The sequence below is a fragment of the Pristis pectinata genome, chromosome 2 (genome assembly GCF_009764475.1).
Source record: "Pristis pectinata isolate sPriPec2 chromosome 2, sPriPec2.1.pri, whole genome shotgun sequence".
Taxonomy (NCBI): domain Eukaryota; kingdom Metazoa; phylum Chordata; class Chondrichthyes; order Rhinopristiformes; family Pristidae; genus Pristis; species Pristis pectinata.
The window spans coordinates 102,744,325-102,767,197 of NC_067406.1; the positions used below are offsets into that span (position 1 = coordinate 102,744,325).

General features: G+C 40.7%; 2 protein-coding genes across 2 annotated transcripts in view; both read right to left on the minus strand.

Moving 5' to 3' along the window:
• cpz (carboxypeptidase Z) overlaps nucleotides 1-14,216 on the minus strand; it is a 49,629-nt gene extending 35,413 nt beyond the window's left edge. Inside the window, exons 1-2 of the mRNA XM_052041300.1 lie at nucleotides 14,179-14,216; nucleotides 13,095-13,271 (exon numbers count right to left, since the gene is read on the minus strand). Coding sequence (XP_051897260.1) covers nucleotides 13,095-13,182 — 88 coding nt within the window. The 5' untranslated portion in view covers nucleotides 13,183-13,271; nucleotides 14,179-14,216. The remainder of the gene's footprint in view (nucleotides 1-13,094; nucleotides 13,272-14,178) is intronic.
• LOC127584544 (G-protein coupled receptor 26-like) lies at nucleotides 14,125-21,639 on the minus strand. Its single transcript, XM_052041315.1, has 3 exons — nucleotides 20,972-21,639; nucleotides 19,891-20,004; nucleotides 14,125-14,450 (listed from the first exon to the last, which is right to left on the minus strand). Exons 1-3 carry the CDS (start codon nucleotides 21,637-21,639, stop codon nucleotides 14,216-14,218), a joined length of 1,017 nt encoding a protein of 338 aa, XP_051897275.1. The 3' UTR covers nucleotides 14,125-14,215.
• Between the last annotated feature and the right edge of the window lie 1,234 nt (nucleotides 21,640-22,873).

Consider the following 22,873-nt stretch of genomic DNA (forward strand, 5'->3'; position numbering starts at 1 on the left):
GTCAGTGTCTAATGTTAATCAGAGTAGATAAGGTTCCTCTCCCTCAGTTCCATCCATGTGATTCTTGTTGTTCAGTGATCACCGTCTCAGCTCATTGTAGGTGAGGATCTGCTTTTAAACAGCAATCTCCATCCTTTGTAACCAGCATTGAACTAAGCAGAACTGTATGACGAGGGAAGCAAGTTGGATGAAAAGCAAAAAATAAAATAATATGGAAGGGGGAAACTGTAAAGTGGATAAGGGGATGGCAATAAATGAAGTAGACAGCAAAGAGGAAGTAAAGCAAGTTACAGGAAAAAGTGATGTTTATTTAAAATGAAGATTAATAGGAATTTCTTCTCTCAGAGGGTGGTAAATTCTCTACCATAGAGGATTTTGGAGGCTACGTATTTAAAGAAGAGGGAGACACATTTTTGAAAGATTGGTGAATTGTCCATTATGGGAGCTGGCACAGGAGTTGAGTTCTGTGACAGATTCGCCATGATCCCCTTGAATGATGAGGCAGGCTTGAGGGGCAGAGTGGCCTGCTCCTGCTCCTATTTTCTTGTGTGTTCTTGGAATATTATTGGGAGCTGTGACAATCTTTGTGAAGCTATTAGTCAGTTTTGCTAGACATTTAGGTTGGTTATTTTTAGCGGCAGTCATGAGTTAACAGATAATAAGTTGTCATATTTTTCTTCTGGGGGTCATAAAACTAATGCCATTTCTCCGAAAACCTCAATGCTGTTCTTGTTCTGATGACCAGATATAGGAAGCTTGAAGCTGGACTTCTACAAATATACAGTACCTACGTAATTAAACCATTAACCTTTTCATGCAAAGGCATCTGCCCATTTTGTCAATAATCATGTCTGGACTGCTCACTGTTCATCTGGGGGTTTTGAAAGGGATGTGTAATGCAGGAAATTACTTTCATTATAGTTTTCCCATATGTATTCTTCCTTCAATCCATATGGCATAAAAAAAGTTTAAATAAAACTTAAACCCTGCAGCATTGTTCTTAATTCAACAGAGATTTAATCCTGATAAATTCAGCACCCCTCCTCTCCCAATCCCATCCCCACCAAACTGTGTTCAACATATTAGATCTTCCTTTGTTTCATCTGGAGCCATTTTAAGAGATTTGGTTTCAGAATGACTGGGGTGAATTACAGCGAGCAGCTCAAAGTGCTGTTCGGTCTTGGCTTGGTTGCTGTTCTGAGATACTTCAACTGAGAATACACAGTAGCAATGCCCACTAATTGGCCTCTTGTCACTTTGGGAGAGATCTAGCTATATGGTAAATGCAGCTCAACACATGAAGGAATGATATAATGTGTTTGATATATTGCTCCCAATCCATGCTGCAATTTTTTATCAAGTTTTTATCAATGCTTTCAGGATGCTACAGATGAAGAAATTGTGCAGAATCAGAGAACACAAGCATGTTATTTCTTGAAGGAACAAAACTAACTTCTTATAATTTTCTGCAGTCTGTAATATTGATGGTCACTGAGAAATTCTCAGCATTTTTAAGGAGACTGTTCAGCCCACTGAGTTTATTCAGGTTCTCAAAGAACTCTCATTAGTCCTATTCCCAAATTTATTTCTCTGCAACCTATTCACTCTAATATGGCTGTCAATTCTGACCTGATTTTTCTGCCACACACTTATACTAAGGAGTAATTTGCAATACCCAACTAACCTACCATAACAATTTTGGAATGTGGGAGGAAATTGGAGCCCACATTGGAACCCACACAGTCACTGGGAGCATGTGCAAACTCCATCCAGACAGCACTGGGGTTTGGACTGTATCCGGGTTGCTGGAATTTTGTGGCAGTCGGCCTAACTGCTGAGCTACTGTGCCATCCAAGTTAATTATTAAAGAAAATTGACATAATTTCCCAGCATTGATATGTTAATATTCACCTCCTTGAATGGGATTTAAATAGTGTAACTAGTGTAATAAGCTGTTGAAACGATGCTGAATTGTTAAATTGTTCAATCCTTTAATGTCAAATGTGTTTACCTCAAATGATTTTATGAAATATTTAGTAATACATTTCCCAATTAATCTGATCCAGATGATATGATGCTTCAAAATACAAGATTTTGAACTCAAAGGATCTTTCGTAAAACAGTGAATTGATACACTTGTTCATGATTGTGTACTTTATGTCATTGTTAAGTTAAGACTTTTGTGTTTGTGAGCTACAGAAAATATAAAGTGTGAAAAACTCAATGCATTGTAATTAAATCAAGCAATCATTTCTCTTGGGTTTCTCCACAGTGTGTCCCAATGATATAGTCATGTATTCAGCTACAGTCTCACACGCAAAGCTGACATGATACCTCCCGAAGTAGTATAAAATTATTACGTGTAAATTATGTCGACCAGAAAGCAAGTCTCCTTGAGCTGGTTACACAATCAATCTGCATAATGTAACACCCTGCCTTTATCCATCCTTTCACAAGTGCAGATGTGCATGCGATTCAGAAGAGAATCTGCATGTACCATAGCAATGATAGGTAGTATTCCCAATTTTGAAAGCACCCAATAAACTAGATATTTAATGCACCTCCGCCAGCTTTTTGTAACAAGACATTAATCAATCCTGAGTCCGTTATTCCAGTATGAATTCCACGTATATTTATTCATGTTTTCAGTAGATAACTCACAAATTGCCACTTTTGAAAGCCCCCTATTTTACACCAGGGTTCCATTGACTCACAGAAGGCAAACAAAACAATTTACTTATACCAAGAGACATGGCATCTTTTGTTATTCAATCAGGACACACTGGAATCCGACAGTTCTTCAAAATGTCAAAGTAAGAGCTACATGACCTTTTGTAAGAATTGTGCTGTTTCCATCTGCACTTAGGTGGAAGCTGATAGCACTCGAGTCAGAAATTTAGGGATTTAAGGGTGATACAGAGATTTAAAACATAAAATCTAGCCTGCAACACAGTGCCATAATGAGAATGCAGGAATGAATGTGGGAACAGGGAGATGGCAGATGAATGAACAACAACATTCCAGAAATAACAGTAAATCAGGAATTGGAAGGGAGGAACTCAGAAAATAAGAATCACTAGGGCAATGGTAGTGAGCCTGATTTGACAAATCCCTGGGTCCTGATGGACTTCATCACAGGTCTTAACACAAGTGGCTAGTGAGAAAGTTGATACACTGGTTTTAACTTTCCAAAATTCCCCAGATTGAGAAAGGACCATTAAAGTGGAAAATAGAAAATGTAACTCCTTTATTCAAAAAGGAAGTGAGACAGAAAGCAAGAAACTAGAAGCCAAACAGCTTAATATCTCACAGAGGAAAAATATTAGAAGCTGTTATTAAAGACATTGTAGAGGTCATTTAAAAAATTCAAGGTTATTGGCGAAGCCAGCATGGTTTTGTGAAAAGAAAATCATACTTTCACGAATCTATTATTCTTTGAAGAAGTAACGGGGCTGTGGATAATGGGAAACCAATGGATGAACTTTACTCTGATTTCTAGAAGGCATTTGATAAGGTGGGGCATCAAGGATATTGCAGAAAATGAAAGCTCCTGGCATTGGAGATTGATTGTCCAAGGTGAAACAGAGAGTTCACAAGATGTAGTGCACCACAGAAATCGGTGCTGAGGGCTCAATATTTTTTTACAATTTACAGAAATGACTTGACAGAAGGCACTTATGGGATGTTAGCTAAATTTGTTGATATCTCAAATGTAGTTAAAAAAGTAACTTGTGAAGAGGACATAAGGGATATTCATAGTTTTATAGATTCATGGAGTTATGCAGCCCAAAAACAGGCCCTTCTGCCCAACTAGTCCATTCTAACTAAGATGCCTAACTAATCTCATTCCATTTGCCTGCATTTGACCCATGTCTCTCTAAATCTTTTCTATCCATGTACCTGTTCAGATGTCTTTTAAACAATGTAATTGTACCTGCCTCTACTATTTCTCTGCAGCTCGTTTCATATACTTACCACCCTCTGTATGAAAAACTTCTCCCTCACGTCTCCTTTAAATCTTTCCCCTCTCACCTTAAACCTATGCCCTCTAGCTTTAGACTCTCCTACCCTGGGAAAAAGACTGTGACCCTATCTATGCCCCTCATAATTTATAAACCTCCATAAGGTCATAAGGTCACCCCTCAGCCCCCTTCCTTCCAGGGGAAACAGTCCCAGCCGATCCAATCTCAAACCCTCCAGTCTATATTGAAAGGTTACATGAGTGGGCAAAGATCTGGCAAATGGAGCATAATGTGGGAAATGTGAAACTGCCCATTTTGACAGAAAAAAAATTTAGAAAAAAGAATCATTTTATCTAAATAGTGAGAGACTGCAGACTTCTGAGATACAAAGTGTTCTTAGGTGTCCTAATGCATGATTTGTAAAAGGTTAGTGTGGAGGTTAATATGAACCAAAGGCTTAATTCTAGATGTGAGGTAAGAATAACTGCCTTTGATGTCAAAGCAACATTTGACCGAATGTGGTATCAAGGTACACTGGTAAAACTGTTTAATGGGCAGCATAGGGGAAAACTCTCCAATGGATGAAGTCATACCTCGCACAAAGGAAGGTGGTTGTCGGAGATCATCTCAGCTGCAGGACAGCACTGCCAGAGTTCCTTAGGGCAGTATTCTGGGCCCAACCATCTTCAACTGCTTCATAAAGACTTTTCTTCCACCATAAGTTAGAAGTAGGGATATTTGCTGATCACACAGTTCAGTTGTATTTGCAACTCCTCGGCAATTGAAGCAGCATGTGGCTCAATGCAGCAAGACTCAGACAATATTTAGGCATGAGCAGATGCAAATGGCAAGTAACATTCATCCACAAAAATACCAGGCAATACTATTTCCAACAAGACAGATTCTAACCACGCACCATTGACCACTTCCGAGTCCTAAACCATCAATACCCTGGGAGTCACCAATGACCAAAAACTCAGCTGGATGAACCACAAGACCAGGTCAGGGGCTGGGTATTCTGCAGTGAGTGACTCACTTCCTGAGACTCCAAGACTTTTCACCATCTACAAGGCACAAGCAGGAGTACAATGGAATAGTCTCCACTTGCCTGGATGTGTGCAGCCCCAACAACTCTCACAAAGCTTGACACTATCCAGAACAAAGCAGCTCGCTTATTGGCATCTTAAACATTCATTCCCTCCACCACCAGCAGACTGTTCACCTACAAAATTCAGCTACTCACCCAGGCTGACAGCATTTCCCAAACCTGTGATCTCTACCAATAAGAAGGACAAGGGCAGCAGGTGCAGGGGAACACTATTACCTGCAAGTTTCCCAGCCAGACGCGCATCATCCTATTGAAGTATTTTGCAGGTCCTTCATCATTATGGGGTCTACATCCTGGAACTCCCTGTGCAACAACATTGTGGGAGTACCTTCACAGAAGGACTGCAGTAGCACATTCCACCTTCTCTGGAGCAATTATGGATGGACAAAAATGCTGGCCTTGCTTATCCTGCACACATTCCAGAAATGTGTGTGTGTATATATATATATATTTATGTTTGTAAAAAATACAGCAAGTAAAAAGTAGGGAGACTATGCCTCAGTTACATGGGGCATCTGATGTTGAGAAAGGCATAATATAAATGGGGTGAAATTTATATTTGGTCACCAACCATTTACACATATACAGGTATTGGCCACAGATTGTACTCACTTCCATGCATTTAGATCCACTGAAGTCAATGAATCTCAGGACATGAACAGAAGCAGTGACCAACACATACGCTGATTTTTATCTGGACGAATAATGATTTATTCACAAGTTATTTAATTTCCATTGAAAGCCAATAAAAGAAAACAGGTGAATTAGATCAACAAATCAGACAAATATTTTGATGAATGCTTTATACAGAACAATGTTTTCTATGTGTTTATTGTGGGCTATAATAATGGTCTTCAGCATTGCATTTTCTGATCTAATCAGTCGTGTGATAATGGCATAACATTGTGCTTTTTTCCACCCTTTTTTTCTAATGCAAACTATAACCATGTACAACTGATATCTATTTTTTAATTTAACAGTTACTCTGAATAACTCCAGAGATAAACTTTTTTTAAATGAATCACTTAATAAGTTATTTTCAGCATGTCACAATCTGTAATTGGGTTAAAAATATTCTCATAACATCCTGATCTGAGAGCAAAATTTGAATGGTGCAAAACATGACAGTGGCTTAATCTATAAAGAACTTGTAGTGTAGCAGAAGATTGATTTTCTGTGGCATTTAGAAATGGCAGAATTTAAGTAGTTGACTGGTGCCAAGTTTATAAATAGCACAGCTGACAAGCAAAAGTTGTGTTCCATTAATGTTTTATATGGTCTGCAAATGCCTGCTTTCTTTGGGATTGTATAGTCAGGATGCTTCAACCATCATGGTCTGAAGCAAACTTGATGGGTGGACGGCCTCTTCAATTTTGTCTGTTTTTATGCTCAAGATCAAGGGCAAAAGAAGTCAAATCAAATAAAAACAAAAAGCAGCAAAATCTTACAAAGTGTAGCCAAGAAATAAAGACAAAAGCATGATCCACATGTGGGAACAATAAATAAAAGAGCTATAACATTACGAAGTATTGAAATATAAATATTATCATTTATATGCACATGGCATGAAATGTAGCAGGAGAACTAAGAAATATATGTATTGCTTCCAGAATATATAATACTCTGCAATCCTGATAATGAAGTCAGAGTGGAAAAAGCTGAGGCAGTAAATTGGCCTCTGTATTAAAGTACTAATCAGGAATCAAAAGTTCTTTCTACCCTCAATTATTCTGTTCATTGCTGATAGCAGATATCCTCACAAAATTGTCCAATGTGAGTCTCATATTGTGCTTGTCCTAGAGACAGGAACATTGCTAAAGTTGGAGAACGTATTAAAAGGAAAGTCTTTGAGCATAATGGGAAGGGCTAGAAAAAGATCACAAAAAGTGTTGCTGAACCACTCACAGAACTTTTACATTAAAAACTACGAAAGATACCAAGTGGTATTTCTGTTGAATAGTATAAAGTATTCATGAATATTGCTTTCAGCCTGTGAGAGATTTTTGGAGCTTAACTTTCAAGAATTTTAAAAATAGAAAAGCACATTTTATTTGTCTGTGTGGGGAATTGGGTTGTGCCTTTAAAATGTTATAAACTATGTCAGGTTTAATTGAATTACTTATTGAGCAGACCTCAAAATGGACCCACATCATTGCTCAGACAACGAACAGCTGGACTATATTTCCCAGAATCTACCTTTAATCATTTGGTATTCAACAAGGATTAGCTAACAGACAGGTAGTTGAGCCTCTTTATTCAGGCAGGCATACAATATATACCTGTGCCTCAGCTTTTTCCACTCCATTTTCATTATCAGGATTGTAAACTGAGTATTATATATTCTGGAAACAATACGTATATTTCTTAGTTCTCCTGCTACATTTCATGCTGTGTGCATATAAATGATAATATTTAGATTTCAGGTTCATGTGAGGGCAGGCATGGTAGTGTAGCGGTTAGCGTAATGCTATTACAGTGCCAACAAACTGGGTTCAAATTCGGCCACTGTCGGTAAGGAGCTTGTACGTTCTCCCTGTGTCTGTGTGGGTTTCCTCCGGGTGCTCTGGTTTCCTGCCACATTCCAAAGACGTATGGGTTAGGAAGTTGTGGGCATGCTATGTTGGTGCCAGAAACGTGGCTACACTTGCGGGCTGCCCCCAAAACACTCCACACAAAAGATGCATTTCACTGTGTGTTTCGATGTACATGTGACGAATAAAGATATCTTTTAAATTTGAACACATTAATACTGTAGCTTCGGGTGACAGAGAGTAAAAATTTGCAGAAGTTTTTTAATGTAAAATTATAATTGAAGACATAATTTTCTTTATTCAACATCAGTATGTTCTATGTTATATAATTTAAGTTTAAATATATTCAAGTCAGTCATAACCAAGATTGAAATTTCTTCAAAACAAAATATTAGGGCAATCACTTCAGTTGGTTGCGAAACAAAATATTCTTATGGATAGTAATCCTTCATTCTGATTGGCAACATTACTTTCAGCAAGGCAACATAATTCATTGGAAAGATTAAGAACATTTAAAATTTTTTTTAAATGTGACAAACTTAATTGAAGTATGGTATTCTGATTTGAATTTTAATTTTCCAGCTGTACACAAGCCTTAATTAAAGAGACATGGGTTTATTCTATCATATAAACCAAGCCCATGGAAGGTGGTTGAAATACAATTCATTGTCTATCAAGGCCCACAATCAGAAGGATTTTTTAGGGTTTTGGGCCCAGTGCCCACAATGGCAGTAACGGTTCCTAATATTCAATGGAATCTGATATTGAATGGAAAAAAAACATGTGAAAGAAACAGAAACTTTACACCGAAGCTGGTTTGGTTTAAGTTATATAGTTTAGATAACAGTGTTGTTCCGCACCTGGTTATATTAGGAACCATTTGCACAAATACTGGGGGTGGAGTTTAATTCCCAATATCAAGTTTCATTTAAGCATAAATAAAACTGAAAAATTCCATTACTTGGTTGGAACTGGCAATATTTTTTCCTCAATGAGGAAATAAGCTATGGGAATGGGACTTATGTTGTAAGAAAACATGAGAAAACATGAGAAAACAAGGAATACTTTGTTCCTTATATCTCATAAATGTAATCACAAAGCCATTTCATAGTTTTTGAAGAGTCCACCTCAAGTCAACTCCATCTACATTGGCCTTCACTGCAAATGGAAATCCTGTATTCCTTTCCCAAATCCTGATAGAAGTAATGTCCCAATGTTATTGTTGCCTTCAAGAAGCTCAGTTTTCACTTCATTTACAGCTTAACAACTCATACTTTCATATAATCTTGAGTCAGACTGAGATTTCAATAGTGCCTCCATATCTGGGAAAGCTATTTTAGCAACTCTCTTGTACTCTTGGATGTCTTACAAGAAGAACTAATCAAATAGGTCCCCTTCACTCACATAGAATCATAGAATCATAGAACAGTACAGCACAATATAGGCCCTTCAGCCCACAATGCTGTGCTGACCTTTAAACCTTGCCTAAGACTATCTAACCCCTTCTCCCCACATATCCCTCTATTTTAAATTCCTCCATCTGCTTATCTAGCAATCTCTTGAATTTGACCAATGCACCTGCCACCACCACCACCCCAGGCAGCGCATTCCATGCCCCAACCACTCTCTGGGTAAAAAACATGTACTCGCCAGTCTCTTTTCCCTACTGCACTTTTCTCTTGTTTGCAGTTGTTCTATTTACTCACTCTCAACTATAAAGGCTTGTGTCCCATTTCTCAGCATTTTACCTCTGTTCCATTGTTTACTTCTTAAATCCCTTGCTTCCCAAGAACTCAAACTTTAAAAATGTTCATATTCGATCTCTGACTTTTCTTAATTGTACCATTCTTTCATAGCAACAGTGACAACTTGTATTTATTTAGCAGTTTCACTATAGCACATCTCGCACACTATGCATGAATATTAATCACTGAAATCTCACACTTCACATATCGAACTTTAAAGATTTACACTTTGCTTCATAACAACATACCTCAGAAGTGAGGGAGAAAGACCATTATTTCTTACTGCTTTTTCTGATCTGAAGGAACTTCCAATTGGATCCAGAATGTTCTAATACAGAAATAGGCAAGTGGCTTTAAAAGAATATGGCAGAAGAATATTCTATTGTCCAGAAATTTTAGTGCGCCCTAGATGTGGTGGGACTGCACCATTTCAGTTACTGTCTCAGCTCATCAAAATTCAGTTGTGATCTAAATCCATATTCAAAAATAAAACCCACAGAAAATTGGCTGTGGTTCCAATCAGGCTTATGACAGGAGGGTGGTGGGGTTTGTTGGAAGGTTGGGAACTAACTGGATGTTTTCTTACAGTGACTGGTGACCCTGCTACTCTTACTGTGAGGGATAGAGAGAGGGAGATTGGGAACAACAGCACTCCTGTGGGGTTAGGGTCAGAGGCTGGGACATTGGCTGAGAGAGACTTCCAATGTTGGAGGGGCGGGAGTGGAGTTCATAGGTTTCGGTGCTTACAGATTGGAAGCGGAGAACTGCCAGGGAATTGCAGGATGTTAAGGACAGCTAGTCTTCATGTGAGATGGGAGAGGGGACTTGGGTGTTGTAAAGAATTTGTGTATTTTACTTACTGTGGTTTCCTGGGTTTTCACTCTTTAATTGATGCTGTCCCAGTAATGGTCAAAGATGAACATTCCCAGAACAAAGTCCAAACTCCCCTGCAATGCTCCAATAGGAGTGTTACATGGGGAGCATCATCCATTGCAATTTCTGCATCAGGTGTACAAGGCTTTGAATGTCACAAGTGCCTGTATGAATCTTTGAGGTGACATGAATAACCCAGAAATGGTTACTATCATGCTTCATGCATGGAAAAACCTGATTTCCATTTGCATTATGCTGAAACAGTGTTAGCAAATTGAATTTCCAGGCTACTGTATCACCCTTACTGCATAGTTCTGAATTTCTGAATAATTCTCTCATTGATTCTACTGGAATGATAGTATAATCCAGGAAAAACTGATGCAAGCACACATATTGCCTTTTACTTCACTGTTCGCTGATCTCCCATCCAAGAATCACTACAGAAATCCAAGCTTTGCATTTATACTGGCCAAACCCAGAGTGTAATTGAAACCATTGGTTTACTGTCTGTTTTTTTTAACCTAAAGCATTTTCTATCTCTTCACGGATGCTGGCAAACATACTTTGTATTTCTGGGATATTCAGTTTCTTTTATCAGATTTCCAGCATTTGGTAAGGATGTTTTGTTTTATTTTGTGCGTGTTAATTAAAACTTCTATGCAAGTTTGGTATTACAGAAATCAGCAGAAGCTAACAGCTGGACATTATAATGCACTATTATTTTGTTTAATTAATAACTAAGTAGGTAAATTATTTAATAAAACTAAAATATTGACTTATCTAAAAGTAATTGAGTGTATAAGGCAAGGTTTGTAATGGATGGCAGGACAGGATGTATGTCAAATCTGGAACATTTTGAACTGTGCAGAATGTTTTGCTGCAATTGTGATTGTAGGTGAGCACACCTGGAGTACTTTGTACTCTTTTGTTTCCCTTCCTAACTAAAAATATACTTACCTTGGAAGTGCTGCTTGGTATGTTCAACAGACTGATTGGTGGAATAAGTCTCATGAGACTGCAGATGCTGGAATCTGGAGCAACACACCAGATGCTGGAGGAACTGGGTGGGCCAGGCAGCATCTATAGAGGAAAATGGACAGTCGGCATTTTGCGTCTGGATGCAAAACGTCGGCTGTCCATTTACCTCCATAGATGCTGCCTGACCCGCTAAGTTCCCCCAGCATCTCCCATGTTGCTGGTGGAATGAGTCTGTTGTCCCAATGCTACAGATTGAGTAACAGTGACCTAAACTTGCTAGAGTTTAAGAGAGATGATCTAATGGACAGAGGCAAGATTCTGAGAGGGATTGCCAGAAGAGCTGCTGAGAAGCTGGTTCCTCTGGAGAACCAGGAACCAGCGGCATAGTCTCAATATTATGGGTTGTCTATTTAAGGCCTGTGATAAGAAAAGTCTTTGAAGGTTGTAAATCTTTGAGATTGTATGGACGCTTAGTCATGGAGTACATTCCAAGCTGAGATCGATGGAGAGAGTTTAAATGTGGCTGAAATGGAGAAGGTATGGGATCGGGTGGAGCATTGAACGGTAGAACAGCGTGTCTTCCTTTGCTTCTGCCTCTCTGGAATTCAAGTCGGATCAAGCTTACAAATTGCACAATGGACACCAGGTGGCAGCAGAGACTATGCCCGTTTAGGAAAACAAATCGGCTACCGGGACAACTAAAAATAACGTCGTGAGCAGTGGAATAAACTTCTGGAACTACAGTCTTTAGTGATCAAAATAGAAACAGGACGATTTGGGGATAAAAGAGCCTCAATGTGCCATCTGGTCGTTTTGTTTTCTTCCCTTGATTTAAAAATCCACCCTCTGCCTTTGAAAAGATGAAGAAACCAGCATCTGCTGGAAAATAAAATTGGTTCCACACGCGACCCAATGGAAACATTTATTGGCACCCTGCGTATAATGTGCGATTAGCCTGTGTGCAATTAATTCGGAATTAATCTCTTAAGTATTTCCATAAAGGGTTACTGTACTTCACTCAAAAGCAATCAAGAAATGATAGCCTTCAGTATTTAATATAGATATAACGTAGTCAGTTCAGCCATTCTCAATAGATTGCAAAGCGTTGCTAATTGAATCCTGAAGGCACTCTCAAGCTGTTGATATTTAGTGCTGACTGAGAGAGACGGTTCCTCAGGAACCTACTTTCGCCCACGAACATCTGGTGGAAGCAACCGGGGGGCGGGGGGCGAAGTCTTTCTATATTTCCCCCAGATGAATTTGAAAATACGCCCGCAAGATGTTAGCAGATATCCACTGACAATCTCAGTGGTGATGAAATGCTGACCCGAGTTTCGAACACTAGCTCTCTAAACTACAACTATCGTCCTTTCAAAATGGCCAAAGTATGGACAATAGTTAAAACTAAGAGATTCACATTCCTTAGCGATAAGGGCACTGTTACATCGATCTGGTGGCATGAGGCAAACGCTTTAGTTTTAGACTTGTTTCATCGCGATTTAGGTGCAAACCTCACGCATGTTTTGTTTATAAGTTTTTTAAACAATATAGCAGATTGTCCGCAGAACTGTGTAACCTGGTGGTCGTCGTATGGTTCCCCTGAGGAGCAGAAAAGTTTCGTATTCGGTGTTGCTTGATTGATGGGAACAGTGGCAATCCTTGCCTGAGATTACACTCTCTGATTTAGCAGGGCAGCGTCTAGTGAGAGATGCTTTCTAATCCATCAAAACATGAACTGAAGTTATATAAATACGCCTACAATATTTTGTTTTAAAAGGAAGCATTCGGCAGTGTAACTGCAGTATCGAGGTACGGGGTAGCACTTAAGATGGCCAGTTCTTTACTCCCGGAATGCGGTGCTAAATCAGACATGTATAGAGTTGTTTGTTTTTCTTACCTAGTGCTTGATCGACGGGCTCACACCTTGGAGCACAATGTACTATTGTGACAAGCAGGACGTGCAAAACAAACGGGACCAGGTTCATTTTTGCTCCGTTTGTCTGCACTGTTCTTTGATAACGCCGCTAGACGACAGGCTTCTATTATGTGTGCGTGCAGCTTTGCGAAATAAGATCTGAAAGGCAATGTGCATGTTTTATAAGAAATACGGTGGAATATCATGTTACCGTATTGCCACGTGGAAGTCCATTACAATGGTGACATTACAAGGGGGAAGCAGCCGTTGGAAAAGCTAGTAATTGCAAACATTCAAGACTCCAACTAAGTCTTCACTTAAACCAACGTATAAAAAGGTCGTATAACTGTAAGCTTATTCACGTGACATTTTTATGAGGTCGATTATTTTCCTCAAACGACCGACTAGTGTTTAAATAAAATTCTGTTCGACACACAGTGTTCTCATGAAAATTTATTGTTGCTTCGATTATCTGTCGTGAAGCTTACATAGAATGTAAACACCGTAAACACATTCAGAATTAATCCCACACCTCCACCAATCTCTCACACACCCAGTCGTCCTGAAATCTTGTCTAAATCAACTTTGATTTTGAGCATACGTTGCGGACTCCTTTCACTTCAAACGTTTGGTGGAGTCGCCCTGACCCATGACAAAGTTTCTTTTTTTGTTGTTTTTATTTAAACAGGAGTACAACTGTTTTACCCTTTGGCACAGGACCTGGACAAATTAATGAATACTTTCTCCTTCAGGAAGTTTATTAATCCGGTAACAGCTCTATAGAAAGCCTTAATGAAGTTTAAGTGATACAGTGCAAACAGATAGTTTCAATTTACAACTCCCCTCCTCAATATACAAATACTCAAGCTTGATAATAATTTGCACAAAACTGCGAAAATACAAATATTTACGGAAAAAGACAAAGAATTGACCATATTACATTCTTTCAATAAAATATTTATCATAAAAAGACGCTTGCCTTTGGCTCTAGTTTTCCTCGTAACACTGGAATGATCAAAAAGTGCATGTAGTCTCGCGTGCTTCCGAGTGGCCAAATTTCACTTACAGTGGGTGAAAGGGTCACTGCACGGCTGAGGTGGCTCTCAGGTTCTCTGTAGGCAGTAGTCGTTCTCGGTATCCAAGGAGCTGTTGTGTCCAGAAGAGGGGTATAAATCCCTTTTAAATATCCGGTTGACAATGTTGACTAGAGCCTTCTTGTACTGTTGGCGCAACAGCGAGTAGACGAAAGGATCAGCAGCTGCTTTGCAGTAGGCGAGGCACTTACTCAGAACTCCCCAGTGATAGTTTATAGACACAAAGGACAGTAGCTCTATCAACCTGTGTGAGGGTTGGGTGTGGGGGAGGAGGAGCAGAATCGTACAAGTTTTATTAGTATTAAAAATCTTTTTAACGCCCTGTAATTTATTTGTGGTCAAAACAGCAGCGGACCATTAAGATGCCGTCTTCCTATTGCACAGACTTTACAACAAAGAAGCAGACCGTTCGGCCCACATAGTGAAATATTCTACACAAATGTCTCCCCACCCTACATCTATCAGCCAATCACCACGTGGTTTTCTCAGCTGGGGGACTGGGTATTTGTCTGCTCTACACAAGCACGCTTGGCTAGAGATAAACGTATTCAACTATTTGAATAGTTCCGACAAGAATTGTCGAGAGGCTGGACAAACTTGGGCTCTTTTCTCTGGAGCGGCAGAGGCTGAGGGGTGATCTGTTGGAAGTGTATAAAATTATAAGGGGCATAGATAGGGTGGACAAGCAATATCTTCTTCCCATTATTGAGAGATCCAATACCAGAGGGCATGCATTTAAGGTGAGAGGGGATCAGAACAGACGTGAAGGGTAAGTTTTTTTTTACTGAAAGAGTGGTGGATGCCTGGAATGCGTTGCCTGATAGGGTGCTGGAGGCAAAATCATTGGAGGCTTTTAAGGAGGCATGAATGAGCACATGAATGAGAGGAAAATAGAGGGATATGGGCATTCTGTAGGTAGGAGGGAGTAACTATGTCGGCACACCATTGTGGGCCGAAGGGCCTGCTGTGTGCTGTACTGTTCTATGTTCTATTAAGAATTGAGTCAGATGCAACATTCGGGAAGGTACAACTTGCTTGTTAATTTGTGACTGTGTTTGTGTTTGTCTTGCTTTGATTTTAGGGGAGCGGGTGATGTGTGGTGCACTTCGACCTTTCGTGTGCATCAATTGAGTCTGTCTCGCTCTGCTCCGAAGCGAAGTGCGAAATGGGTCACATCAGGAGGCATAATTTTAACGCGATCGGAGGAAAGTACAGAGGGGAATGTCAGAGGCAATTTTTTTTTTACACAGAGAGTGATGGGTGCATGGAACGCACTGCCGGCAGAGGTGGTGGGGACAGACACATTAGGGACATTTAAGAGACTTTTAGATAGGCACATGAATGATGGAGATAGATCTCTGAGCAAGATAAAATGCCGGCACAACATCGTGGGCCGAAGGGCCTGTACTGCGCTCTAATGTTCTGTGTTCTTTCTCCAGCATCCCCTGTGCACATTACAAAGGCGCTCCCTGGTTCATGTACTCACAGCTCAAGAGTTACCACCTTGGGCACTTGGCCTACGTAAATATCACCTGGACCCATTGCATTTTTGTTGCGCATGTTGCCTGCATCCTAAACACCGACACATGCCCACACTGTCAACAAGTCTTTTGGAATGAATCTGTTTATTTTAAATATCTACAGGGGAGGAGTGGCGGGGCCTTTTTCTCTTTCATTTGCACTTCTTGCGGAGGTTGAGAAGCGTTGGATAGTGCTGTGATTTCACGGGTGGAGAGAATAATGAGGCACCCTCCCTCATTAATCTGCAAAAACATGTAGATATACATATTCGTGCGTCTAATACCCCCTCTCGCCAACAGCGATCGAATTTAAATTCCTGCTCACGCCCCTGTGATCTTGGCGAAGTAATGAAGTTTCAGTAGATCAGCGTCGGAGATTTTAACTATCATTAGTTGTAACGAGCTGACAGGGTTTAAGGAATGGAGGCATTTCTCCCAGCTCCTTTGATGGTTTAAGAGAATATTGTCTCTGCATTCTGGACAGAAGAAAAAAGGACCGGTACTTTCTGTGGGATGACTGCATGACTGAATTTTCCCTGCCGTGGGCCATAAACCAGAACAAAGAACTTTAACCACAAAATCAGATGGAACATTCTGATAGCGTTCCTAGGACATTTTGCATTAGTTTAAAAAGCACTGGTTAGAAGCTCTCCACCTCACCACCTTCCCAAAGACAAACACTCACAAAACTGCTTAAATTAACCACTATTGCAAGTTTCAAGTAAAATCCATCCATTCATGAACCTTTGAGGTGTTTCTGAAGTTTCACTTCACGTTCAATGGCCCTGACAGGTAGCTATTCCGAAATAACGAATTTAAGAAACTAACCGGTGTGCTGGTAAATTGCTTTATATGGTTTTATTCTTAAGTCAACCTTGTATTTGCAATGAACTTAATACATGCTTTGTGAGGTCTCTATTTTCAGCAGTATTAATAAAACTATAGCATGTTACCACTTAATTATTGTAAGGCGTGTTTTAAAGCAGCGGGAAAAGATCCATGTACTGAAACATGGCACTGGTCCGAAATCATGTTTTCGGTTATATTTTGGAATATGCAAGTGAATTTGAGCGGAAACTTTAGCAAAGCGTTTGATTTATAAAACCAGTGCATTTCGAACACGATATTTGATTTGCTCACAAAATAGAAACTGTTCTTTGTCCATTATTGTTGCCTGACCTGCTGAGTATTCCTATTATTATCTGAGTCTATTTTATGCTCTCTTATCTATACAGTCAGAAAACCACCCACAATGGCTTGCCCGCCCCTCTCTGGATGTTAAATGTTCCCAGGCCTCCTGCTAGTTCTCATCTGTATGCTGTCTGTGGGATATTACCTGAGAACACGGTGTCAGTTGCCACTTGTATAGTCACGATAATCATCTAACCTACCAGAAAATTAGTCATTCAAAATGGTGCTACCCCACTTTCCACTAATCCCCTTCATCCCTCTCTGTCTGGAGATCGACGTTGAAGCAGGGAGAAATAATGCCTCCATTTTAAATCTGCCACCTCACTTTTCAAATCCTTGCAAAGCTTTCCCCTCATTCCCCCTCATTACCTCGCAATCTTCTGCAGCCCTGCATCTTTAAGATGTCTGCGCTCCTCCAAGACTGTCTCCCCAGAGCATTTTAGTCACTCCATAACTTAAGGCCATGCCTTCAATTGTCAGTGGCCTCTCTGGAATTCCTTCCCTAAACCTCTCCACGTCTTTTACCGACCTTGAAACAATCTTAAAACCTTTCTCCTTGGCCAGCATTTTGATCATAAAATCTTAATGAAGCGGCTTAGTGCCATATTGTGATTATTTCTGCTCCTGTGAAGCCTCGTGTCTTTTCGCTACTCAGAGGAACTGCATAAAGACAACTTTATAAAGACAAATAGTTGTTGCTTCTTCCGTCTTATTTTACTCCCTAATCGTTCTCAGCTTGGTGAGATGGAGCGTAAGGGACCAGGTTATAATAAGACAATCCCGTGGATGTTTCCTTCCACATTTTTGATTGAATTCAATGGATGACTACGAAATTCATTCCCGAATCTCAGGTTACAGCGAAGCTCTCTGTTCTTAATTAAGTCAGTGAAGGTCTGCACAATAGAAAACCTGAAAACTTGGCAGAACAGCTGTGAGTTCGGTGAGCGAGGAGGACAGCCCTACTTCAGTGATAAGGATTTTCATGTGGAGGGAGCGGTCTTATTAGTAATATTGTCTTCTGTCAATGTCCTGCACAGCACTGAAAGCATAGGTCTGCCATCCAGCCTTGCCATCTCACAGTCTTAATTATTTCAATAAGGAAAATAGTCCTTGTCATTTAAAAATGGAGGATCCCCATGCAGATAATCTTTACTTTTCTATAGAACTTTAACGGTCTGATTGATAGCTCCTTTTAATGAGCTTTTCATGGAGAATACTTCCAAAACTCAAGACAGTTAAAAATAGACGAGGAATTGTAGGCTTGGAATAACTGCCCAAGGATATTACTTCCAGGCGCTTCATTGTTAAAGTGAATTTTACGAAGCTGAAACTGCACCTCCATATAAAATGGGGCCACAATGGCTTTTCCCTAGCCAATGTATGATAGTCGTTTGACTAATGACCGGTGCATAACAGTAGCGCTGTGTGGCTCATGCCCAAGATCCCTTCCAATATTAGAAATTAAAACCAAGTAATGAAACTAGTGGTAGGAGTCAAATGATCCACCCCAGGTGCATCTTAATTTAAGTAGCAAAAATTGTGAGATATTTAATATGCGAAATTACATTACAATTAATGTTCAAGATTTTTAAGTTTATGACACATTCTTAAAGCAAAGATGCAATTATGATGCAGTGGACTTCTACAAATTGATCCTGAACAGAGGGCCTAAGACCTCGAGAAGTTTGCTCATAGCCTCAGACACTACTACCTCGCCAAAGTTTACTTGTTATTTTAAGCGTGGGGCTGCTTCTTTCCGCTGAACTCACGTATCAATTTCCTATCAGTTGAAGTTTCTCTCCGTGTGTGTGTGTGTGTGTGTGTGTGTGTGTGTGTGTGTGTGTGTGTGTGTGTGTGTGTGTGTTGGGTGGGGGTGGAGCATAACAGTACGGCAGAGGCTCAAAATAGATAACTATTTTGGCCTTTCCGGTCGGCTGTCACCACATGCTTGGTGCGATACGATGATCTATGAAGCTGTTTGGAGAGGGCTACTGCTTGTGTAAAATACTGATGCGATCAATCTTTATGGGTTCGGGGGGGGGGGGGGGTTGGGGGCGGTCATCTCAATTGCCCATGTATTATCACCTTACAAGAAATTTTCCAGCGCATTTTTTCGCAATAGGAGACAGCAGGAAACCACTCGTTTTAGACCCAGCGCGGTAAACTTGAATCTGATTTCTCTTTCCCGACAGCCCCTTCATCTTAATGTGAGCCAAATATCATATTTGTACATTTCAATATTTGCACCCACCATAGAAAACATGCAACATTCATCATGTACTCATCCGAAAGTTCCATTGATAGACTGCGAAGGACAGAATGCTGCATGCATGTTCGCCGAGATGTTACGTTGCGGATCATATAACACATGTAGAACGAAGATGCAACCAGCATTTGATACGGACAGTCTATCGGTCTCTTCAACTTCATGGATAACAACGGACCGAGAATAAGGCATTCAAATAATTTCACCATTGTGATACAGTAGCGAGGTGTGTTAATTGGCAAATATGAAGGATGCCACCTCCAGAGTAAGGGGTGGCAATTGACCCGTCATTAACAGAGACAATGAATTACTAGCCCGCACGAGAGACGCAATGACCTAAATGCTGCTACCAGATGTGAAAACATATTGCAGTTAAACTGAATATACTTGAAGGTGGTGGACACGTGCAAATGTTAGACAATCCAAAGTTTGAGCAACAGCTGTGATTTCAGCTTGTGACTGTGTTCTTTCAGTAGAAACTACCCCATGACTGCCCTCTCCTGAACTTGTACCACAGCTAGCAATGCAAACGAAGTGGATGTTTCATGCGACAAGAGCACTTTCAATAAAACACCACCACCTTCTGATTTTGGTTTAACACTCTCAATTAATTATTGCATCATCGTTCTCTTAATAAAATAAAGTCCAACTCAGTTACTTTGCAAACTACCGAAACCCATGGAAGTTGAATGGTTGAGGTACTTTACCTGGTTATAACATAAGGAGCAAAACAGACAATAAACGACCCTATAAAAATGCTGATCTTCTTGGTTGCACGCTGTCTTCTGCTCTTTTGCTCCGCGATGCAACGCTGTTTAACACTGAAATGAGAAATCCGACACTTAGTTCCATGGCGCAGCCGTGAGGTTAGGTCCGACCATCTTATCAGCCAGGAACATAATTACCGAGTAAATGTTACTGCAAAATGTTATCTATGGAGAATGATTGGATGGACTGGGGTATTCTGGTTTGAACAGATGAAGCTGAGGCGAGACTTAATTGAGATGCATAAAATTATGAGGGTCTGGCTAGAAATAAATGTGAATAACTTATTTTCCTTATGGAGTAAAGCCAAGAATCAGGAAGCACGGATTTAAAGTGATTGATATAAGGACTGAGGGATGATGAGTTTCTTTTTTGGTAAGGATCACTGTCTGAGCTCACTGTTTGAAAGGACGCTCTCACCACATTTAAAAAATGCCTGGATGTATACTTGAAGAGACCTGACGTGCAAGGCCATTGCGTGGTACTGGGGAAAATGGATGGCATTAAGTGTTCTCCTTCGCCGGCACAGACAGGATGGGCTGAATGGCCTCCTTTGTCGAAGTTTTCCTACCATACGTTTAGCTACTTAATTTATTAAAACAATCAGTTAGCATGAAAAGATGAACAAACTTAAATGATTCCATTTCTTAACCTTTCACGCCTGCTGCATTCATGTAACGTGCCTTTGTTTGTGAACAGGTCATTTTGCAAGGTAATATTGCCCAAGTTAACAACCCGGAGACCCACCTTAACCCGTCATTTCTTTCCACGTTTCTAAAACAAAACCAGTGGTTTCCCAACCTAAACTTCGTGAAAAAGCGGAAGGAATAAACCAAACCGATGTACTGTCTGTAAACTGCATTTAGGATACATGTTAATTCTAAGTTCACACAAATGGCGTTCATTTCACTCAAAATGTGCTCGGCAACACTTAGACCGTGCATTGGCAATACAAGGTATTCAATAGTTAGGATGGTAACATCATTGAAAACCTGTTGCAACAAACTTAAAACATGGTATTACCTGGGGTGGATATCCACCAGTAAAACCAAAGTCTGCATGGTGATAATGTCTATTCTTTTGCAATGAAAACGAGCAACCTTCAAAACCTTCAGGTATGTAAAGCATAATGTAACAAGGGAGAGCATAAAGCTGGTGGAGTGAAAGACGACGGTGAATATTGTGAACTGTCTTCTCTCCATCTCTTGCTGCAGGTGCAAAGTGCACGATGCGTAAATGTTATTGAAACCGACCCAGGTAAAGAACATTGCGACGGCGGGGAAAGAGAGAGAATGGAGCCAAGTGTAGCTTATCATGAGTACGGCATCCTTGTATCTCATCTTACTGACATAACTTAAGGGGAACACCACGGCAATCCACTTGTCAATGCTTAACGCTGCCATACTCAGCATAGTGTTCGTGGCGAGAAAGGTTTCCAAAAATCCAACGGTTTGGCAGATGCAGTCACCAAATGGCTGTTGCTTTTTGACAATCCCCAGTAACGTCGCTGGCATATTCAGAACCGTGATAAGCAGATTGCAGAAAGACAAGTTAACTATAAATATGCGCGGCACCTGCTTACGGATGTCGGAACTGTAGATGAAGCATATCAACACCAACAAGTTAGAGAGCAAGGAGACTATCAGCACCACAACGATGAACAGCACCAGAAGTACTTCTGCCAAGTCCATCTCTCAAAGGGTAGCCTTATACCAGTAGGTCAGAGCCCATCCTCTTGCCTTGACAAAGATTCAATGGAAACATCAGTCCTGGCGGTGATAATCTTCTCTGCTACCTATTGCTCTTGTTCTCAGCAATCGCACTCAAGCGATACCCAAGAAAGCTTACGGGAAGCGGAGCTGTCCAAAGTCCCGGAGCCCACTCGGAGAGAAGAATGGAAAGTTCAAAAGGTCCAAGCGGTGTTCGAATGAAGTAGCATAAATCTCGGTCCTCGGAGATGCCGAATGCCTTGAAGAATGGCTTCAGCACTGCAGGACCAACCAGCCCCTTTCTCCACAAGTACCCCACCCCCTCCCAACCCCCGCCCTCAGCAGCGCTCAACGGAGCCGACGGGCAACGCCGATCTCTCTCTCTGAGACAGACGCCGCTTGTCACCTCCTCAGCACCAGCTCCCTCCAACAACAGCGGCCGAGTCATGCGCACAGGGAATCCTGGCAGAAATACAGACCACGCTGAACGGCATTAAAGGGAGATAAACGAGGCAGGGAGTGAGAGCTGGAGACCTGTCCAAGTCCAAAACACTGGAAGGGAATCTTCCGAAGGCAGTGAGCTGGTCATCAAGGCGTTGTGTTATTTCTATTTGTTGAAGTTGTTTTATTTCCGTGCCAGCTCCAGTTAAGCTCTCCTGTAAATTTTGTAAATGGTTAAGTCCTCAGAACAGGTCGAGCTTCACAGTCTGAGACCGCTGCTGAAGTATCGCGCCGCGTTTTTCAGTCATCAACTTGAACTGACTGGAACTCCAGCGGAGTTTAGTCTCAGAGCCTGCTTTAAAAGTAAAAAAAAAATCCATTACGGGTAGTTCAGCAAAAGAGAAAGAAAGACAAGCTTACAATGCCCACCTGCTTCTGTTGCCTCTGAACTGGCGGAGGAAGATGAACGCTAAACTGCTCTATAATTGAAATCAGTCTACACTCTCACAACATACCCTGACGTGTGGTGTCACCTCATTGACTGTAACACGGTTGCTGCTTTCAAACATTCCAAATTAAAGCTGCTTCACAGAGAGGCATTCCATATATCCGACCCCGGTTATTTATACACCCATGAAAATGTACTGCTTTGTATTACAGTACTCTGTACAATATCGATTTCATTTGAGTACACTGTTATACTACGGGATTAATGGTCTGGTTTAGGGTCCGACGAGTGGTTGGTTAATCTGAAATCCAGAGCAAGGTCATAACA